This window comes from Malaya genurostris, chromosome 3 (genome assembly GCF_030247185.1).
Source record: "Malaya genurostris strain Urasoe2022 chromosome 3, Malgen_1.1, whole genome shotgun sequence".
NCBI classification, from domain to species: Eukaryota; Metazoa; Arthropoda; class Insecta; order Diptera; family Culicidae; genus Malaya; species Malaya genurostris.
The window spans coordinates 215,038,572-215,055,097 of NC_080572.1; the positions used below are offsets into that span (position 1 = coordinate 215,038,572).

Sequence of the window (16,526 nt, forward strand, 5' to 3'; positions counted from 1 at the left end):
CAGAGGATCTGTGGTAAACGTATTTATTTTTGTTCCGACAGTCAGGCAGCCTTAAAAGCACTCAGTTCGAATGACTCACGGTCGAATCTAGTGATCGCATGTCGAACTCAAATTGAAGACCTCAGCATTTCAAATGCTGTTTACTTCTTATGGGTACCCGGCCATTCTGGTATTACTGGAAATGAATGGGCTGATGAGTTGGCTAGAGCTGGTGCAACGAATGATTTCGTTGGTCCTGAACCAGCTTTACCACTTTCAACTAGTTGGATAAAGCACAAGATTCGTTCTTGGGCTGCATCCAAACATGCCAGCTACTGGCGCAGCTTGCAAACTTGCGCTCAGACAAAAGCATTTCTACCAGATTTAAATCTGAAAATGTCAAAGTGTCTACTGCATTTCTCCAAGTATTATTGCAGTATTCTGGTCAGAGCTCTGACTGGACATTGCAAACTCAATTATCACATGGCTACTATTCAACGTGCTGAGTATTATTCGTGTGATTTGTGTGAATGCGATTCTGGTACTTCATATCATCTGATATGTAACTGTCCCGCATTGACGCAGCTACGTATCCGGGTTTTTGGTTCTCCATACATGGTTAGGTCTGTGTATGCGGAGCTAAAATTAAAGGATATTCTCTCGTTTCTCACCCAATGTGGTAAGGAGCTATAGTCAGAAGGGTTCATCGTTCTTCCTGGAGTGAATGAATCCCTTCTGTATTCACCTTAAATAGGGTTTAGCAGATTGTTTGGCATCCTTTGGGGGGTACCGAATTTACTTCTGCTCGTACATACTGCGAGTCGTTCTGCATTCTTCCGAGAATGGTGTCGCTTTTGTAAGATCTCTAAATCCTCTCGGGGGTTGGAGGTTTTATTAACAGCAGACTGTTCGGGACCTCGTAGAGGTTCAGAATTTCCTTCTGCTTCCACTAAATGTGATCCTCAGCAGATTGTTCAGCATCCCTTAGGGGTGCAGAATTTACTTCTGCATTTATGTGTTTTTGTGTCGTCAATTTTTCCCATCCTCCTAGTCCAACCCTTACCATTTCCTTTCAATCCTTCCCTCTTATATATCGGGAAAATGATGCTAAAAGCAAATTGATGGCAAGGCACAAATCTCCAAATATCAAGGGGAACGTGCCATTTGAGCCTGTTCACACCGCTGGGCAGTCACCGTCGAACAAAAAGGATGTCGGCGAAATCACCGAACCCCTTTTCAAGTGATGTACTTCGCAAAGGTGGAAAGTTGTCAGTGCTGTAAAAAAGGAGAAACAACAACTAGAAGAAAAACGTCAACAACATTAAAATTGCATATCATCTTATAGTGAGTTTATTTCGGATTGCTCATATAGTTTAATAAAAAATTTATTAATTGGTTGAATAGTTGGTAGATGACTGAATAGTGTTGATAATACAAAGGTAAAAATTTAATCCATTTAGAGTAAGATTTGAGATTATTGAAATGTGTTTGTAGGTCGGTGAAACCGTTAGCGTGAAGTAAAATCTTTGCTAAAAACGTCGTCGAAGGCCATATTCAACAAAGCGTAAGATGATTCTGTAAATAAAAGAAAAAATATTATAAACAATTAAATATTAATAGGAATAGCTGAATTGTACGAACAAAGTTTGTAGAAGGAAACGAGATCTAGGAAGGATTCGATATTGTGAAAAAAGGAAAGAGGATACTATTTGAGTATGTATATAAAAAAAAAAACGAATGAAATTATTGTTAAACTGAAATAAAATTACTTACAGTTTTTGAGCTGCTACTAAAAGTTGCTGCAAAAGATAGTTTCTGGTTCATCCGAACAAACTCAAAAATCAAATATTGAGATTTCGGAGAACCTCAATCACGATGAGCGAATCGAACCTGGGCTGACATTATGCATCTCGAATCGAGTTGCTCGAAACGATTATTTTTGAAGTCGATTCAACTGAACTGAGGCATTATGTATCGCTTTCGACCTCGTGATCGAGATCCTAACAATGTGGTACTAGATTTCGACTGACGCTGCTCGAACTGTCATAACCAGAGATGCCATTTATACAGATTTATCTGTATTATACAGATTTTTAAATGCGCATACAGATTTAATACAGAGTACAAATTTCTTACAGATTTCTTAAATTCAATACAGATTTATACAGATTTCACCAAAAGTATTATGGAAATAATTAAACTATCTATTAGTATTTGAGCTATCTATTAGTATTTGATTGCAATGACCAGATAAACGTTTAGGAATCAACGTACAAATCACTTTTTAAAATATATATTTTTTGTGCAGATATTTAAAGAAGAACACTGAAATCCATTTATATTAAAATTTGTAACTAAATTGAACTTAAAAGTTAGTTAGTCATGAAACATTATTGCCAGACTGACAGTTGTATTTCCTGACTTGACGTTGCATATTGGGTTTTGGAAATCCATCTCAACTTATGAAGTGAACATTTTCAAATTAGACAAGCATATGTTGTTGATAGGAAAAAACTATAAAATTTCGTCGATGAATATAATATAAGATATGAAATTTAATCTACCACTCTATAGCCATAATCTATTGGAATAACACCTTTTAACATAATTGCATTGTAGAAATTTCATTTTATTAGCGAATACAGATAAATACAGATATTTTATACGAATCAATACAGATTTTCTATGAAAATATCTGGCATCTCTGGTCATAACATACATAGGTAAACAAACCCATATACATTGCAATCATGAAAAAAATTAAACTGAATTATTGTTCGAGTATTTTCGATTACATTTATTCAGTTCAAGTACTGAAAAGAAGCAAACTGTTTGTAATACTGCGGTTTTAAGTTGCCGCACGAAATTAACATGAACACATTTCTGAAATTTAAATCAAGAAGCAGATTCGTTTCCACTCCATTTGAAAACGTAAAGAATTTTTTCAAGCGTGTTCTTGTACACAATTTATCGATGAACTTTTGAAATTATAATAAAAAAAAGGCGGGTGGGTAATGTCAGAGACATAACTGGATGTCGTGAATACGAAAACAAATGACATGTTCCTTAACACTTCCGAATATCAAATAGTTGATCAATTGTATGAATTATGCAAGCATTCCCCTTTTCCACATTTTTCGCAAAAACAAAGAAGGCTTCACTTGATCTCGATTACTGTGAATTTCACACAGCGAAAAGTGCAAGAATCTAACCAAACTGTTCTACATTTGCACTAAACTGAGGATATTTTCTTTCGATTTGCGAACAACACATCCTAATAGTTCTTCAGAAAACTTTTAGAGCCATTAGAACGGCTGATTTTTTATAATGCTTTCCAACGATGCTTATTCATCCATCGAAATGACTGGCAGCTGTGACGTAATCACTCTTATCGGAAGCGAAACTAGCTTTGCAAACGGCACAAAATACATCTGCTCGCATTGGCGATAGAATCCAAACTGATTAGATTTTTGTTAGGAGCTTTCTTTTACGTGATTTCGTTTGTAGCATTTTCACTAATGGGCGGTCCTAACGGCTATAAAAATAGTCGCATACAGAATATTAATGTCGATTATTTTATTTCGCATTTGCCAATTTATTGAAAAAAAACTATCAATATGCTGTAGCGATTCATTTCCAGCATTCAGAAGGGACAAATTGCGTAATTCTCTACGATATTAAACTCGGAACATTTTTCGCAAAAAAAAGCTTCACTTGATCTCGATTACTGTGAATTTCACACAGCGAAAAGTGCACAAATCTAACCAAATTGTTCTTGATTTGCACTAAACTGAGGATAATTACCTGCGGTTTGCGAAAAACAAATCCTAATAGTTCTTTAGAAAATTTTTAGAGCCATTAGAACGGCTGATTTTTTATAATGCTCTCCAACGTTGCTTTTTCATCCATCGAAATGACTGGCAGCTGTGACGTAATCGCTCTTGTCGAAAGCGAAACTAGCTGTGCAGACGACACAAAACACATCTGCTCGCAGTGGCGATAGAATCCAAACTGATTCAATTTTTGTTAAGAGTTTCCTTTATGTGATTTCGTTTGTAGCTTTTTCACTAATGGGCGGTCCTAACGGCTATAAAAATAGCCGCATACAGAATTTTTATGTCGATTATTTCATTTCGAATTTGCATAATTTATTGAAAAAAAAACTATCAATATGCTGTAGGGATTCATTTCCAGCATTCAGAAGGGTCAAATTGCGTAATTCTCTACGATATTAAACTCGGAACATTTTTCGCAAAAAAAGGCTTCACTTGATCTCGATTACTGTGAATTTCACACAGCGAAAAGTGCACAAATCTAACCAAATTGTTCTTGATTTGCACTAAACTGAGGATAATTACCTGCGATTTGCGAAAAACAAATCCTAATAGTTCTTTAGAAAAATTTTAGAGCCATTAGAATGGCTGATTTTTTATAATGCTCTCCAACGTTGCTTTTTCATCCATCGAAATGACTGGCAGCTGTGACGTAATCGCTCTTGTCGAAAGCGAAACTAGCTGTGCAGACGACACAAAACACATCTGCTCGCAGTGGCGATAGAATCCAAACTGATTCAATTTTTGTTAAGAGATTTCCTTTTATTTGATTTCGTTTGTAGCTTTTCCACTAATGGGCGGTCCTAACGGCTATAAAAATAGCCGCATACAGAATTTTTATGTCGATTATTTCATTTCGGATTTGCAAAATTTTTTGAAAAAAACTATCAATATGCTGTAGGGATTAATTTCCAGCATTCAGAAGGGTCAAATTGCGGAATTCTCTACGATATTAAACTCGGAACATTTTTCTCAAAAAAAGGCTTCACTTGATCTCGATTACTGTGAATTTCACACAGCGAAAAGTGCACAAATCTAACCAAATTGTTCTTGATTTGCACTAAACTGAGGATAATTACCTGCGATTTGCGAAAAACAAATCCTAATAGTTCTTTAGAAAAATTTTAGAGCCATTAGAACGGCTGATTTTTTATAATGCTCTCCAACGTTGCTTTTTCATCCATCGAAATGACTGGCAGCTGTGACGTAATCGCTCTTGTCGAAAGCGAAACTAGCTGTGCAGACGACACAAAACACATCTGCTCGCAGTGGCGATAGAATCCAAACTGATTCAATTTTTGTTAAGAGATTTCCTTTTGTGTGATTTCGTTTGTAGCTTTTTCACTAATGGGCGGTCCTAACGGCTATAAAAATAGCCGCATATAGAATTTCAATGTCGATTATTTCATTTCGGATTTGCATAATTTATTGAAAAAAAACTATCAATATGCTGTAGGGATTCATTTCCAACATTCAGAAGGGTCAAATTGCGTAATTCTCTACGATATTAAACTCGGAACATTTTTCGCAAAAAAAGGCTTCACTTGATCTCGATTACTGTGAATTTCACACAGCGAAAAGTGCACAAATCTAACCAAATTGTTCTTGATTTGCACTAAACTGAGGATAATTACCTGCGATTTGCGAAAAACAAATCCTAATAGTTCTTTAGAAAAATTTTAGAGCCATTAGAACGGCTGATTTTTTATAATGCTCTCCAACGTTGCTTTTTCATCCATCGAAATGACTGGCAGCTGTGACGTAATCGCTCTTGTCGAAAGCGAAACTAGCTGTGCAGACGACACAAAACACATCTGCTCGCAGTGGCGATAGAATCCAAACTGATTCAATTTTTGTTAAGAGATTTCCTTTTATGTGATTTCGTTTGTAGCTTTTTCACTAATGGGCGGTCCTAACGGCTATAAAAATAGCCGCATATAGAATTTCAATGTCGATTATTTCATTTCGGATTTGCATAATTTATTGAAAGAGACTATCAATATGCTGTAGGGATTCGTTTCTAGCATTCAGAAGGACCAAATTGAGGAACTCACTACGATATTCACCACTTTTGGAAACATTTTTCTTGAACGATTTGTTGTACAGCAGCAGCTATTTTCTTCTCTTCCTCAGAACGCGTTCTGATTGGCTGGTGTTGACATGGGTCAAATGAGATAGGTTTTTCAATAGTGTACTATTGAAATACTTCAATGCTCTTGCTATACACGTTTAAGTTGAAAAATTTCGATTCTATTGGTAGTTAGATTATATAAATCCTTCCACAGATCACTGAGCTATGAGCTTTCAAAATACGAGAAAGGCAAACGCGCCATATGAATTATCCTCTTTGATACTCGTTTATACCAAACATTTCAGAAAAGTTTAATTTTGAACTATTTGAGATTATGTCACACAACTGAAAATTTTATCATAAAATTGTGATCATATTTCCGATGGCATGTAGCAAAAATTATGTTGATTCGTTAGATACAACAAGAGATATTCACGATCAAAAACTTATCACTCTCTCAGAGGGTAAATTTTGAAAAGGCACCCCATAGTAAAGTAAGTCGTATTCACGACAAAAAATCTGTATTTTTCATGTATTGTTTCAAGTCTAATACAATTTACGTCATCCATATGTGTAGTTTTAATCAAAGGTTTTTAGGTTTTGCTGCTTTCTTTGTAGTATTTTATCATATTTATTAGGAGCTAATATACCAGGATTTATATATTCTTTGTAGTCTTCATAATCTATTTAGGTACTATTGAAGAGTCAAATAGGTACTATTGAAGAGTCAAATGCTAATAGCACGAGATTGTGATACTTTTGGAATATTCTAAATACTTTCAAGGTGTTTGGACAAATTTTTTAATTAACTTAACTTGAGTTAGATATATGGGTAAAAACATTATTTGCTCATTGTTATCGAGCGAATAAGCTTTTTCCTACAATTCGTTTGAGCGACGTTTTCATTCCACAGGATTTTATTACAAACTACAGTTACTGGACATAGGTTAGTTTCGACTTACTTTTGTTATTTTAAGTAAACACCACGTAGCTTTCAATTAATATGCTTTCTAAACATTTCGACTTGTACATAATATGCCAAACACACAATATATATATATATATATATATATATATATATATATATATATATATATATATATATATATATATATATATATATATATATATATATATATATATATATATATATATATATATATATATATATATATATATATATATATAACGATATACAAAACAATGCATTAAAATAAAGATTATCAATACTAATATATTTATGAAAATCTAAGATGTTATCGATAACTACCTAAATAAAAAAGAAACGTATTCGAAAACTCATAGTCGATAGTAATAAGGCTTTCGACCATTTCTTATCGAGTTCAGTCGTTTACGAGCTCGATTGTTTTGGTTCCATAATGCCAAAACTTTTCGATAATCTAATACTTCTTCGAGTGAAGTCGAACGAAGCTCGATGATCGACTTCGAATCGAGAACCATAATACGAAACGTGGTCGATTCGATAAAATTTCAGTCGAATCGAGATACATAATGCCACCCCTGGATTTCACCATGACACCGTGCGAAGCCTGTGGGGAAATATCGACGCAGAATGAGGAGATGATTGCTTGTGATAACTGTGAGCGATGGTATCACACTCGTTGTGTAGATGTTACGGCGGCAGACAAAAAAGGCAAGAAATGGTTCTGTCCTGAAGATGTCTGCCAAGCGGCTTCCCAAGACTACCAGAAACGGAAGAAAATGTCACGGTCGAAGAATAACGCGGAAGATTCGGATAGTTTGACTACGAAATCCGGAGAACGTCAACATCCGCCAGTATCTCCTTCCTTGCAAAATAAAATCAAAGAAATGGAAGTGGAGAAAAAGCGTTTGGAAGAAGAAATGGACGCAGAATATTTACTGAAGGTAAAGGAACTCGAATTAAGAAAATCAATGCGAGAGAAAAAAATGCGTTTAGAAAGAGACTTGCGTGAAAGGGAGCTGCAGTATGATAGAGAGCTTCGTGAGAAGGAAATCAAAGAAACAAAGTCTCAACATCGTAGAGAACTTCAGGAAAAGAAGGATCATTTATGCCGTCTGAAGAAGATACAAGATCTTCACGAAGCAGAAATGTCGTTTGTAAAAGAGCAATTAGAAAAGGTAAAATTGGAGAACAGTGGAAAAATGCAGAAATCATCGGTTGATCCACGACAAAGTTCTTCTAAATTGCAAGGGCGGAAAGGTACGCCATCGCGTAGTCCGGCGCTTGACAGTAAAAATCTAACGGTTGAAAATGAGATGTCAGATGAAAATAATGATGACATTGATGATGAAAATATCCAGTCAGGACGCTGCGCACATTATATCGAGCAGTACGGTAATGTTCCGAATGATTCCGGTGCAAGTGCATTGCGGACGCAAATCGGTAATCGTTCTCGCTTTCTTGGATGAAGGTGCCTCAGTAACTTTGATCGAAAGCAAGTTGGCAGATCGCTTAGGGCTTTCAGGGGTACAGGAAAAACTCACTATTAAGTGGACTGCAGAGGTTACACGAGTGGAGAAAGCATCGAGGCGAATGAACGTCTGGGCTTCCGCTGTTGGAGCGAGAAATCAAGGGAAGCTGTTACTGCAAACGGTTCGTACAGTCGAAAGAATGATGTTGCCTCATCAAACGCTAAACGCGATGCAGTTGGCGTCGAAGTACGAGCACTTACGTGGTTTGCCAATCGAATCCTACGATGGTAGGCCGGAACTTCTGATCGGTTTAAATAACATTCACTGTTTTGCACCGGTAGAGGCGAAAATCGGTACTACAGTCGATCCAATTGCGGTTCGATGCAAGCTTGGGTGGACGATCTACGGACCGAGACAAGCAGACTCATCGTTAGGAAAGAATTATCTGGGATTCCATCAAGAAGTTTCGAATGAAGTAATCCATGAAATTCTAAAAAGCCACTATGCATTAGAAGAATCGGTGGTAAACGTTCAGCAGGAATCGGCTGAGGACAAACGAGCTCGCTCGATCTTAGAACGGACGACAAAGCGCGTGGGTAGTCGATTTGAAACCGGTCTTCTGTGGAATTCAGATGCCGTATGTTTTCCTGATAGTTATCCCATGGCTCTCAAACGAATGAAGCTGCTAGAGAAGAAGTTGGGAAAAACGCCCGAATTGTTTCAGAACGTCCGTAACCAGATAACAGAATATCGAGACAAGGGTTATGCTCATCTAGCCACGGCAGATGAATTGATCGACACTGACGATAAAAAGGTTTGGTATCTCCCGCTAAACGTCGTACTGAACCCGAAGAAACCAGGAAAGGTTCGTATAGTTTGGGATGCGGCGGCAACTGTGCAAGGAGTTTCATTGAATTCCATGTTGCTGAAAGGACCTGATCTACTCGTCCCACTTGTGTCGGTGATAGTTGGATTCCGTGAACGAAAAATCGCTTTCGGCGGGGATATCAGAGAGATGTACCATCAGTTGAAGATCACTTCGGAAGACAAGCATGCACAGCGTTTCCTGTTCCGGGATAGCTGCAATGAGTCACCTAAAATCTACGTGATGGACGTCGCAACATTTGGGTCGAAGTGTTCCCCGGCATCGGCGCAGTACGTGAAAAACCGGAATGCAGAAGAATATGCTACTCAATTCCCGGAGGCAGCGGCAGCGATCATCGACCGCCACTACGTTGATGATTACTTTGACAGCGTCGACACAATTGATGAAGCAGTAGAGCGAGCAAAGCAGGTGAGTTACATCCATAAACAAGCTGGATTCGATATTCGCAATTGGGTGTCTAATTCGCCGCTTTCGGCTTTGGGAGAAGAGAAATCGATGGGGCCCGTTCTGTTTAACCAAGATAAACAAATGTATGGTGAGCGTGTACTAGGAGTGGTTTGGGATCCTACACAAGACATGTTTGCGTTTACTGTACAACATCGTGATGAAGTTCGAGCCTATTTGTACGATGGTAAGCGCCCGACAAAGCGTATCGTTTTGAGCTGTGTTATGGGATTTTTCGATCCACTGGGTTTGCTATTTCTTTTTACGATCCATGGTAAAATAATCGTTCAACATTTATGGCGAACCGGATGTGAATGGGATCAACTGATCGATGAGAACTGTTGGGCTAAATGGAAGCAATGGACAGAATTACTTCCGGAGGTAGAGTCGTTACGCATACCACGATGCTATCTAGGTGAAGCTGTATCGTCGTCCATTGACTCTTTGGAACTGCACATTTTTACGGATGCGAGTGAGCATGCTTACGGTTGTGTCGCATATCTTCGTGCGTCGAAGAATGGAATCGTACACTGTAGTCTGGTAATGTCACGAGCAAAGGTAGCTCCACTCAAAAGACAATCTATTCCTCGATTAGAATTGATGGCCGCAGTTCTCGGCGCACGTATGAGTCAAACAATTCTGGCTTCACATACTTTACAAAACCACTAAGACTGTACTGTGGACAGATTCACGAACGGTTCTCTCGTGGCTGTGTTCGGACACGTACAGATATAAGCAGTTCGTGGCATTTCGAGTAGGAGAAATTCTTGAATTGACGGGGATGACGGCTTGGCGCTGGGTCCCAACAAAACAAAACGTTGCGGACGTACTCACAAAGTGGGGACGAGGTCCTCCGTTGCAGAACGATGCTGAATGGAGAAATGGTCCCAGTTTTCTGTATAAATCACACGACCAATGGCCATCAATGGAAAATACTGTCGAGACGGACGAAGAATCAAGAGGAGTAATGCTATTCCATGCTGTTGTTAAGGCTGAAGCATTTTCTCATTGGACTAAGCTAGTCAGAGTGACGGCAACAGTGGTGCGTTTTATTTCTAACTGCCGGCGCAAGTTGGCTGGACAGTCGATTGTTACATCGAAAGCGACGAAAAATCAGCTACGTTTCATTAAAAAGGAAAACAATAACGTTCAGAGACCCCTCCAGCAGGACGAAATGTACAAAGCCGAAACCATTTTATGGAAGCAGGCGCAGTTTGACAGTTTTCCTGACGAGATGAGTACGATGACGGAAAATCTACAGCGGAAGCCGGATCGGCCAATGAAGAAAATTGAACGATCTAGTTGTTTGTACAAATTGTCGCCGGTGATGGACGTAGAAGGTGTACTGAGAGTGCGAGGCAGGCTAGAGAAGAACGAAACAATCCCGTTCGACAAAAGATACCCGATTATTCTATCCCGGAAGCATGAAATCACAAGAAAGTTGATTATGCATCTTCATGAAAAGTATGGTCATGCAAACCGCGAAACTGTCTTCAACGAGTTGAGGCAGAAATTCTGGATACCAAATGCTCGCGCTGCTATTCAGCAAGTTACGAAAGAATGTGTGTGGTGCAAGGTTAATCGATGTTTGCCTTCCGTACCAATGATGGCTCCGTTACCAGTTCAAAGAATTACGTCTCATTTGCGGCCATTCAGTTCAGTCGGCGTTGATTACTTGGGTCCGGTCGAGGTCTCGGTAGGACGTAGGAAAGAGAAAAGATGGATCGCCGTCTTTACGTGTATGGCTGTTAGAGCTGTACATCTCGAGATTGTACACACTTTAACGACGCAATCTTGTTTAATGGCCATCCGTAGATTCGCGTGCAAGCGAGGAGCTCCGGAACAAATATTTTCGGATAATGCAACGTGTTTTCGTGGAGCAGATGCCGTGATGGAGAAGACGAAAAAGAAAATCCACAGTGAATGCGCAGAAAAAGTCTCGTCAGCGGTGACGGCATGGCACTTTAATCCTCCAGGAACGCCGCATATGGGCGGCGTATGGGAACGCATGGTACGATCCGTTAAGGAAGCAATGCGTGCGTTGGACGACGGGCGGAAATTGACAGACGAAATCCTCGCCACTACGCTGGCCGAAGCTGAAGATATTATTAATACGCGGCCACTGACTTATATTCCACAACAATCAGCCGAGGAAGAAGCTATTACTCCAAACCATTTTCTGCGCGGAACCGTAACCAATACGGATAAGAAGATGGATGATTCTGTTGATTTTGCTGATGCTCTGCGAGATGTTTACAAACGATCGCGGTACTTGGCTGATAAAATGTGGGACCGGTGGTCGAAGGAATACTTGCCGTCACTAACTCATCGCTCTAAATGGATGGAGGATCAAAAGCCAATAAAGACTGGAGATCTAGTGTTCGTGATAGACGGAAAGAATAGGAGAAACTGGGTACGTGGACGAGTACAAGAAGTAATAGAAGGAGCTGATGGAAGAATCCGTCAAGCAAATGTAAAGACTGCAGATGGAAAAGTGCATCGACGTGCTGTGGCTAATTTGGCGGTGTTAGATGTTCAGGATGGTAAATCTGGTATTTCCGGAGAACCTACCGGATGTTACGGGCTGGGGATTGTTCACACCGCTGGGCAGTCACCGTCGAACAAAAAGGATGTCGGCGAAATCACCGAACCCCTTTTCAAGTGATGTACTTCGCAAAGGTGGAAAGTTGTCAGTGCTGTAAAAAAGGAGAAACAACAACTAGAAGAAAAACGTCAACAACATTAAAATTGCATATCATCTTATAGTGAGTTTATTTCGGATTGCTCATATAGTTTAATAAAAAATTTATTAATTGGTTGAATAGTTGGTAGATGACTGAATAGTGTTGATAATACAAAGGTAAAAATTTAATCCATTTAGAGTAAGATTTGAGATTATTGAAATATGTTTGTAGGTCAACATAAACTGCTAGTGCACTGAAGACGAAACCTAAAACAAATGATTCAATTTCTTTTCACTGTATATGTTTTTTTTTTGAATATATACTAAAATATCGAATGACAGAAGGTCGAATGACAAAACGTCGATGAAAAAAAGGTTGAAACACCAAAAGGCCGAATGCGTCAAATGGTCGAATACGACAAAAAGTCGAAATAACAAAACGTCGACTATAACGAAAGGTCGAATGTAACAAATAGTCGATTAACCATAAGGTCGAATACACCATAAAGTCGAAAGGGATAAAAAGTCGAATATAACGGAATATAAAATACAATGTAAGGGTGAATTCTGGGTGTGTTGAATGGCATATATACACTGAACATCAACTGCTACACCAAATTGATCGCCAGGATTAAACCGACGCAAAGTATGCGGCTTTAAAAGTCGATAACGGAATATAACACATGGATCAATAAGTCCCGAGACTAACAATGGAAACGACATTTTTTTGCAAATTTTTTTTTATTCATCAACATAATCACCTTTTAGGGTGATACTATGGTTCCAACGTTTTTCCAATTTTTCAATACCATGTTTATAAAAAAATTTATCTTTCGCTTCAAAATAAGCTTCAGTTTCAGCGATGACCTCCTCATTTGAGCCAAATCTTTTTCCCTGGAGCATTTTTTTAAGATCAGCAAAGAGCCAGTAGTCACTGGGGGCTAAATCTGGCGAGTATGGAGGGTGGGGAAGCAGATCAAAGCCCAATTCGTTTAATTTCGCCATTGTTTTCATCGACTTGTGGCAGGGTGCATTGCAGCAATAGCGGCACCCACTTGGAAAAAACCTTTTTCATGCTCAATTTTTCATGAAGGATAGTAAATACACTTCCATATGATATCTGTGTCATCTCAGCAATCTCACGGAGCTTCACTTTACGATCTTTCATTATAATTTTTGTCACTTCACTCACATTTTCCGGTGTAACGGCTTCCACAGGTCTACCCGAGCGTTCCGCGTCATTTGTGTCGGTACGACCACGTTTAAACTCGGCGAACCACCGACAAATCGTTGCTTTTGATGGACAAGAGTCCGGATAACATTTTTGAATCCATTGTTTCGCTTGCACGGTGTTTTTACCCATTAAAAACAATGTTTTATCAAAACACGAAATCGGTTTTTTCCATTTTTTAAACAAACTGAAAAACGACTTTACTCTAACCTCGATAACTCAGCTGTTTCTGGTCGGATCGACTTAAAATTTTGACCCGTTTCAAGCAAAGGTTAGTACTCTAGAAAGACGTGGTTACTGGTTTACTACGAGGGCCATCTCTGCTTTAGTCTCGGGACTTATTGATCCATGTGTTAGTAACAAAATAATGCAAAGTGTTTATTCCTAAATTTTGAATTGTTGACTTTCGATATTTTGTCATTCGACTTTTTGTCGTTCGACGTTTTGTCATTCGACCTTTTGTCTTTCGACGTTTTAGTATAAAACCGTTTTTTAGAGTACCTAATCGATTTCTTAGAACCTTTCTGTACAATTTACGAATTGCAATTATTTTATTTAAAATAAAACTAATCGTCGTAATACCAAGTATTCGAGTTTCAAAAACAAATGATAGGGGAGAGTCGGCAGCCTTGGCGACTCGTGTTTTATCGAAAAATATTGAAGGAATTAATTTGAGTTTTTTATTGTAAGTAAAATGTTAGTTTTACCTAAAACAAACGAATGAAGTCATGTGCACCCCAAAATCAAAAGTTGAATGTTATTCAAAAATTAGAAAACGGATCGGAAAAATGAAATTGAATCGAAAACGTCTCTTTATTTTTGCTTTTCTCATAAAGCAAGACTATGCTGTCACTATGATAACCGACTTTAATTCCGAGGCCCGGAGAACAGAGTGCCATATACCATTCGAGTCAGTTTGTCGAGATCACAAAATGTCTGTGTATGTGTATGTAAGTGACAAATAAGGTCACTCAATTTTCTCAGCGATGGATGAATCAATTTGCACAAACTCAGATTCAAATGAAAGGTCCCATAGGCTGCTATTCATCTTTATCCCGATCCGACTTCTGGTTCCGAAATTACAGAGTAATATGCACAAAAAATGGAAAAATGTCACTCATTGTTCTCAAAGGTCTTACGATTGCATGGCCTGTTATTGAATTTCATCTTTATCACCATCCGATTTTCACGAACTAAGATGCAAATAAGATGCCTTGAAATTATTTAAAAAGTCGATCCGGATCCAACTTCCGGTTCCGGTATTACAGCGCGGATCCAGAAACATAGGGTAAAGTGTGTTAAAAAAATTTTACCATCACTGAAAGGGCAAAAAACCTTAAAAAGTTTTCTAAATCGACCTCAAATCTCCTCCAATTGATAGTTTTTATCAGTAGACGGTCAAACAATCTGATTTCGATTATTCTTTTAAGAATCGAAGAAAATTATTTTGAAGAATACCACAGTATTATATATGATAGTATGATTGATATGAGAAAAACATCATTACACCACTAGGTGGATTAAAACAGGTTTTTCACAAGTTATAGCTGTAAATTTGTATAAAACTTCTTGTAAATTGATCTAGTTTGTAGATGTTGTTAGTTTGTGAATTTACAAGCCTACTTTTGGACTACTAGGTCCCATTTTTCGGTTCCGGAAGCACCGATAATAGTGAAGAAAAGCGCCAAAAACGGAACTCACTTTGATTTCTCAGCAACGGTTTAACCGTTTTCACAAATCTTGATCCAGATTAAAGCTCTCATTGTCTTTCATTCAGATCTGATTTCCGGTTCCGAAATTATATGGCGATGAGCGTCAAAATTTTCAAACCGTCATATAAAATGACGATACAAAACTGGTACGTTCTGGTAAGCAAGAAGAAAATACCACCGCCTTTGTGAACGAAGCACATAGCGTTATTTGTTAAATTTCGTATTCAATATTTTTTATTTAAATCTATTTTTCAGGAGAAAAATCTGTAAATTTGTATCGAGGGATAAACATTCTGTATTGAAAATCATTTAACATTTTATTTGCTTTATTGAAAATTGTATTATAATGCTCCACAAAAGCAAGTTTTTAGTCTAAAATAACGCCTAGGTCTCTAATAATATTACATTTTTCTACAGGTTGTTTTTCTAAATACATGTTAATAGAAGGAGACATGGTTTTTCTACTAAACGATATTGAATTACATTTTTTAACGTTTAGTTGTAGTAAGCTTTTGTTGCACCAAATGTTGAATAGGTTAATTTCAGCATCTACAAAATTTTTTATTTCCATAAAGAGCTTCATGTCGTCTGCATATAATAATACTTTTAGATGTTTGAGTAAGAAGGAAATTTCGTTCGCGTACAAGATAAAGAGAAGAAGGCCTGAATGTGAACCTTGGGGAACACCTGAAGTGACATTTATTGAGTTGGAGAATGTGTTTTGATAGCGTAAAATTCGTTTACGTTTTGTGAGATATGTTTCAAGTCATTCCAAAAGTTTTCGTTCAATCCCATATTTTTTTTTAATTTGAATAGTAATAATGATTCCATGTCAATTCTGTCGAAAGCTTTGCTGAAGTCAGTATAAAGAGTTTCTACATAGTTTCCATTGCCCATAGCTTCCAAAGTGAATGTAATGAATTCCAAGATATTTGTTGAAGTAGAACGACCTTTGAAAAAGCCATGTTGTTTTAGGGTTATGCAATTTTTTTGCCTGGTAAAATACTTTTCCATTGATAATATTTTTAAAACAATTTTAAAATGCACGAGATAAATAAGTATGTCTGATTTTGAACCTGATTTAACATACTCCAATCGGTAGCCATTATAGGTCAAACAAACCGATTCCGGCTATTCTTTCAAGAATCGAAGGAAATTATTGATATGAGTATGATTAATAGGAGAAAGGCATCATTACACCACTTAACTGAGCAGCGCTCGCATGATGACTGCGACTTCCACTGGCAGGCTTTTGGTGCGGCACAATTCTGC

General features: G+C 37.9%; 2 protein-coding genes across 6 annotated transcripts in view; both read left to right on the forward strand.

Moving 5' to 3' along the window:
* Positions 1 to 16,526, forward strand: part of LOC131433727 (GATA zinc finger domain-containing protein 7) — a 58,192-nt gene that overhangs the window by 15,580 nt on the left and 26,086 nt on the right. The gene's annotated exons all lie outside the window — the stretch shown is intronic.
* On the forward strand, positions 7,396 to 12,293 carry LOC131434194 (uncharacterized). Its single transcript, XM_058600848.1, has 3 exons — positions 7,396 to 8,248; positions 8,298 to 10,250; positions 10,315 to 12,293. The coding sequence occupies exons 1-3, from the start codon at positions 7,396 to 7,398 to the stop codon at positions 12,291 to 12,293; spliced, it is 4,785 nt and encodes a 1,594-aa protein (XP_058456831.1).

Excerpts from the sequence above, each read along its gene's own strand:
- LOC131434194 (XM_058600848.1), top strand. The coding sequence starts at position 7,396 with ATGCCACCCCTGGATTTCACCATGACACCGTGCGAAGCCTGTGGGGAA. Across the intron at positions 8,249-8,297 it reads TCCGAATGATTCCGGTGCAA|GTGCCTCAGTAACTTTGATC; the intron begins GTGCATTGCGGA and ends TCTTGGATGAAG. Across the intron at positions 10,251-10,314 it reads GGCCGCAGTTCTCGGCGCAC|ATTCACGAACGGTTCTCTCG; the intron begins GTATGAGTCAAA and ends TACTGTGGACAG.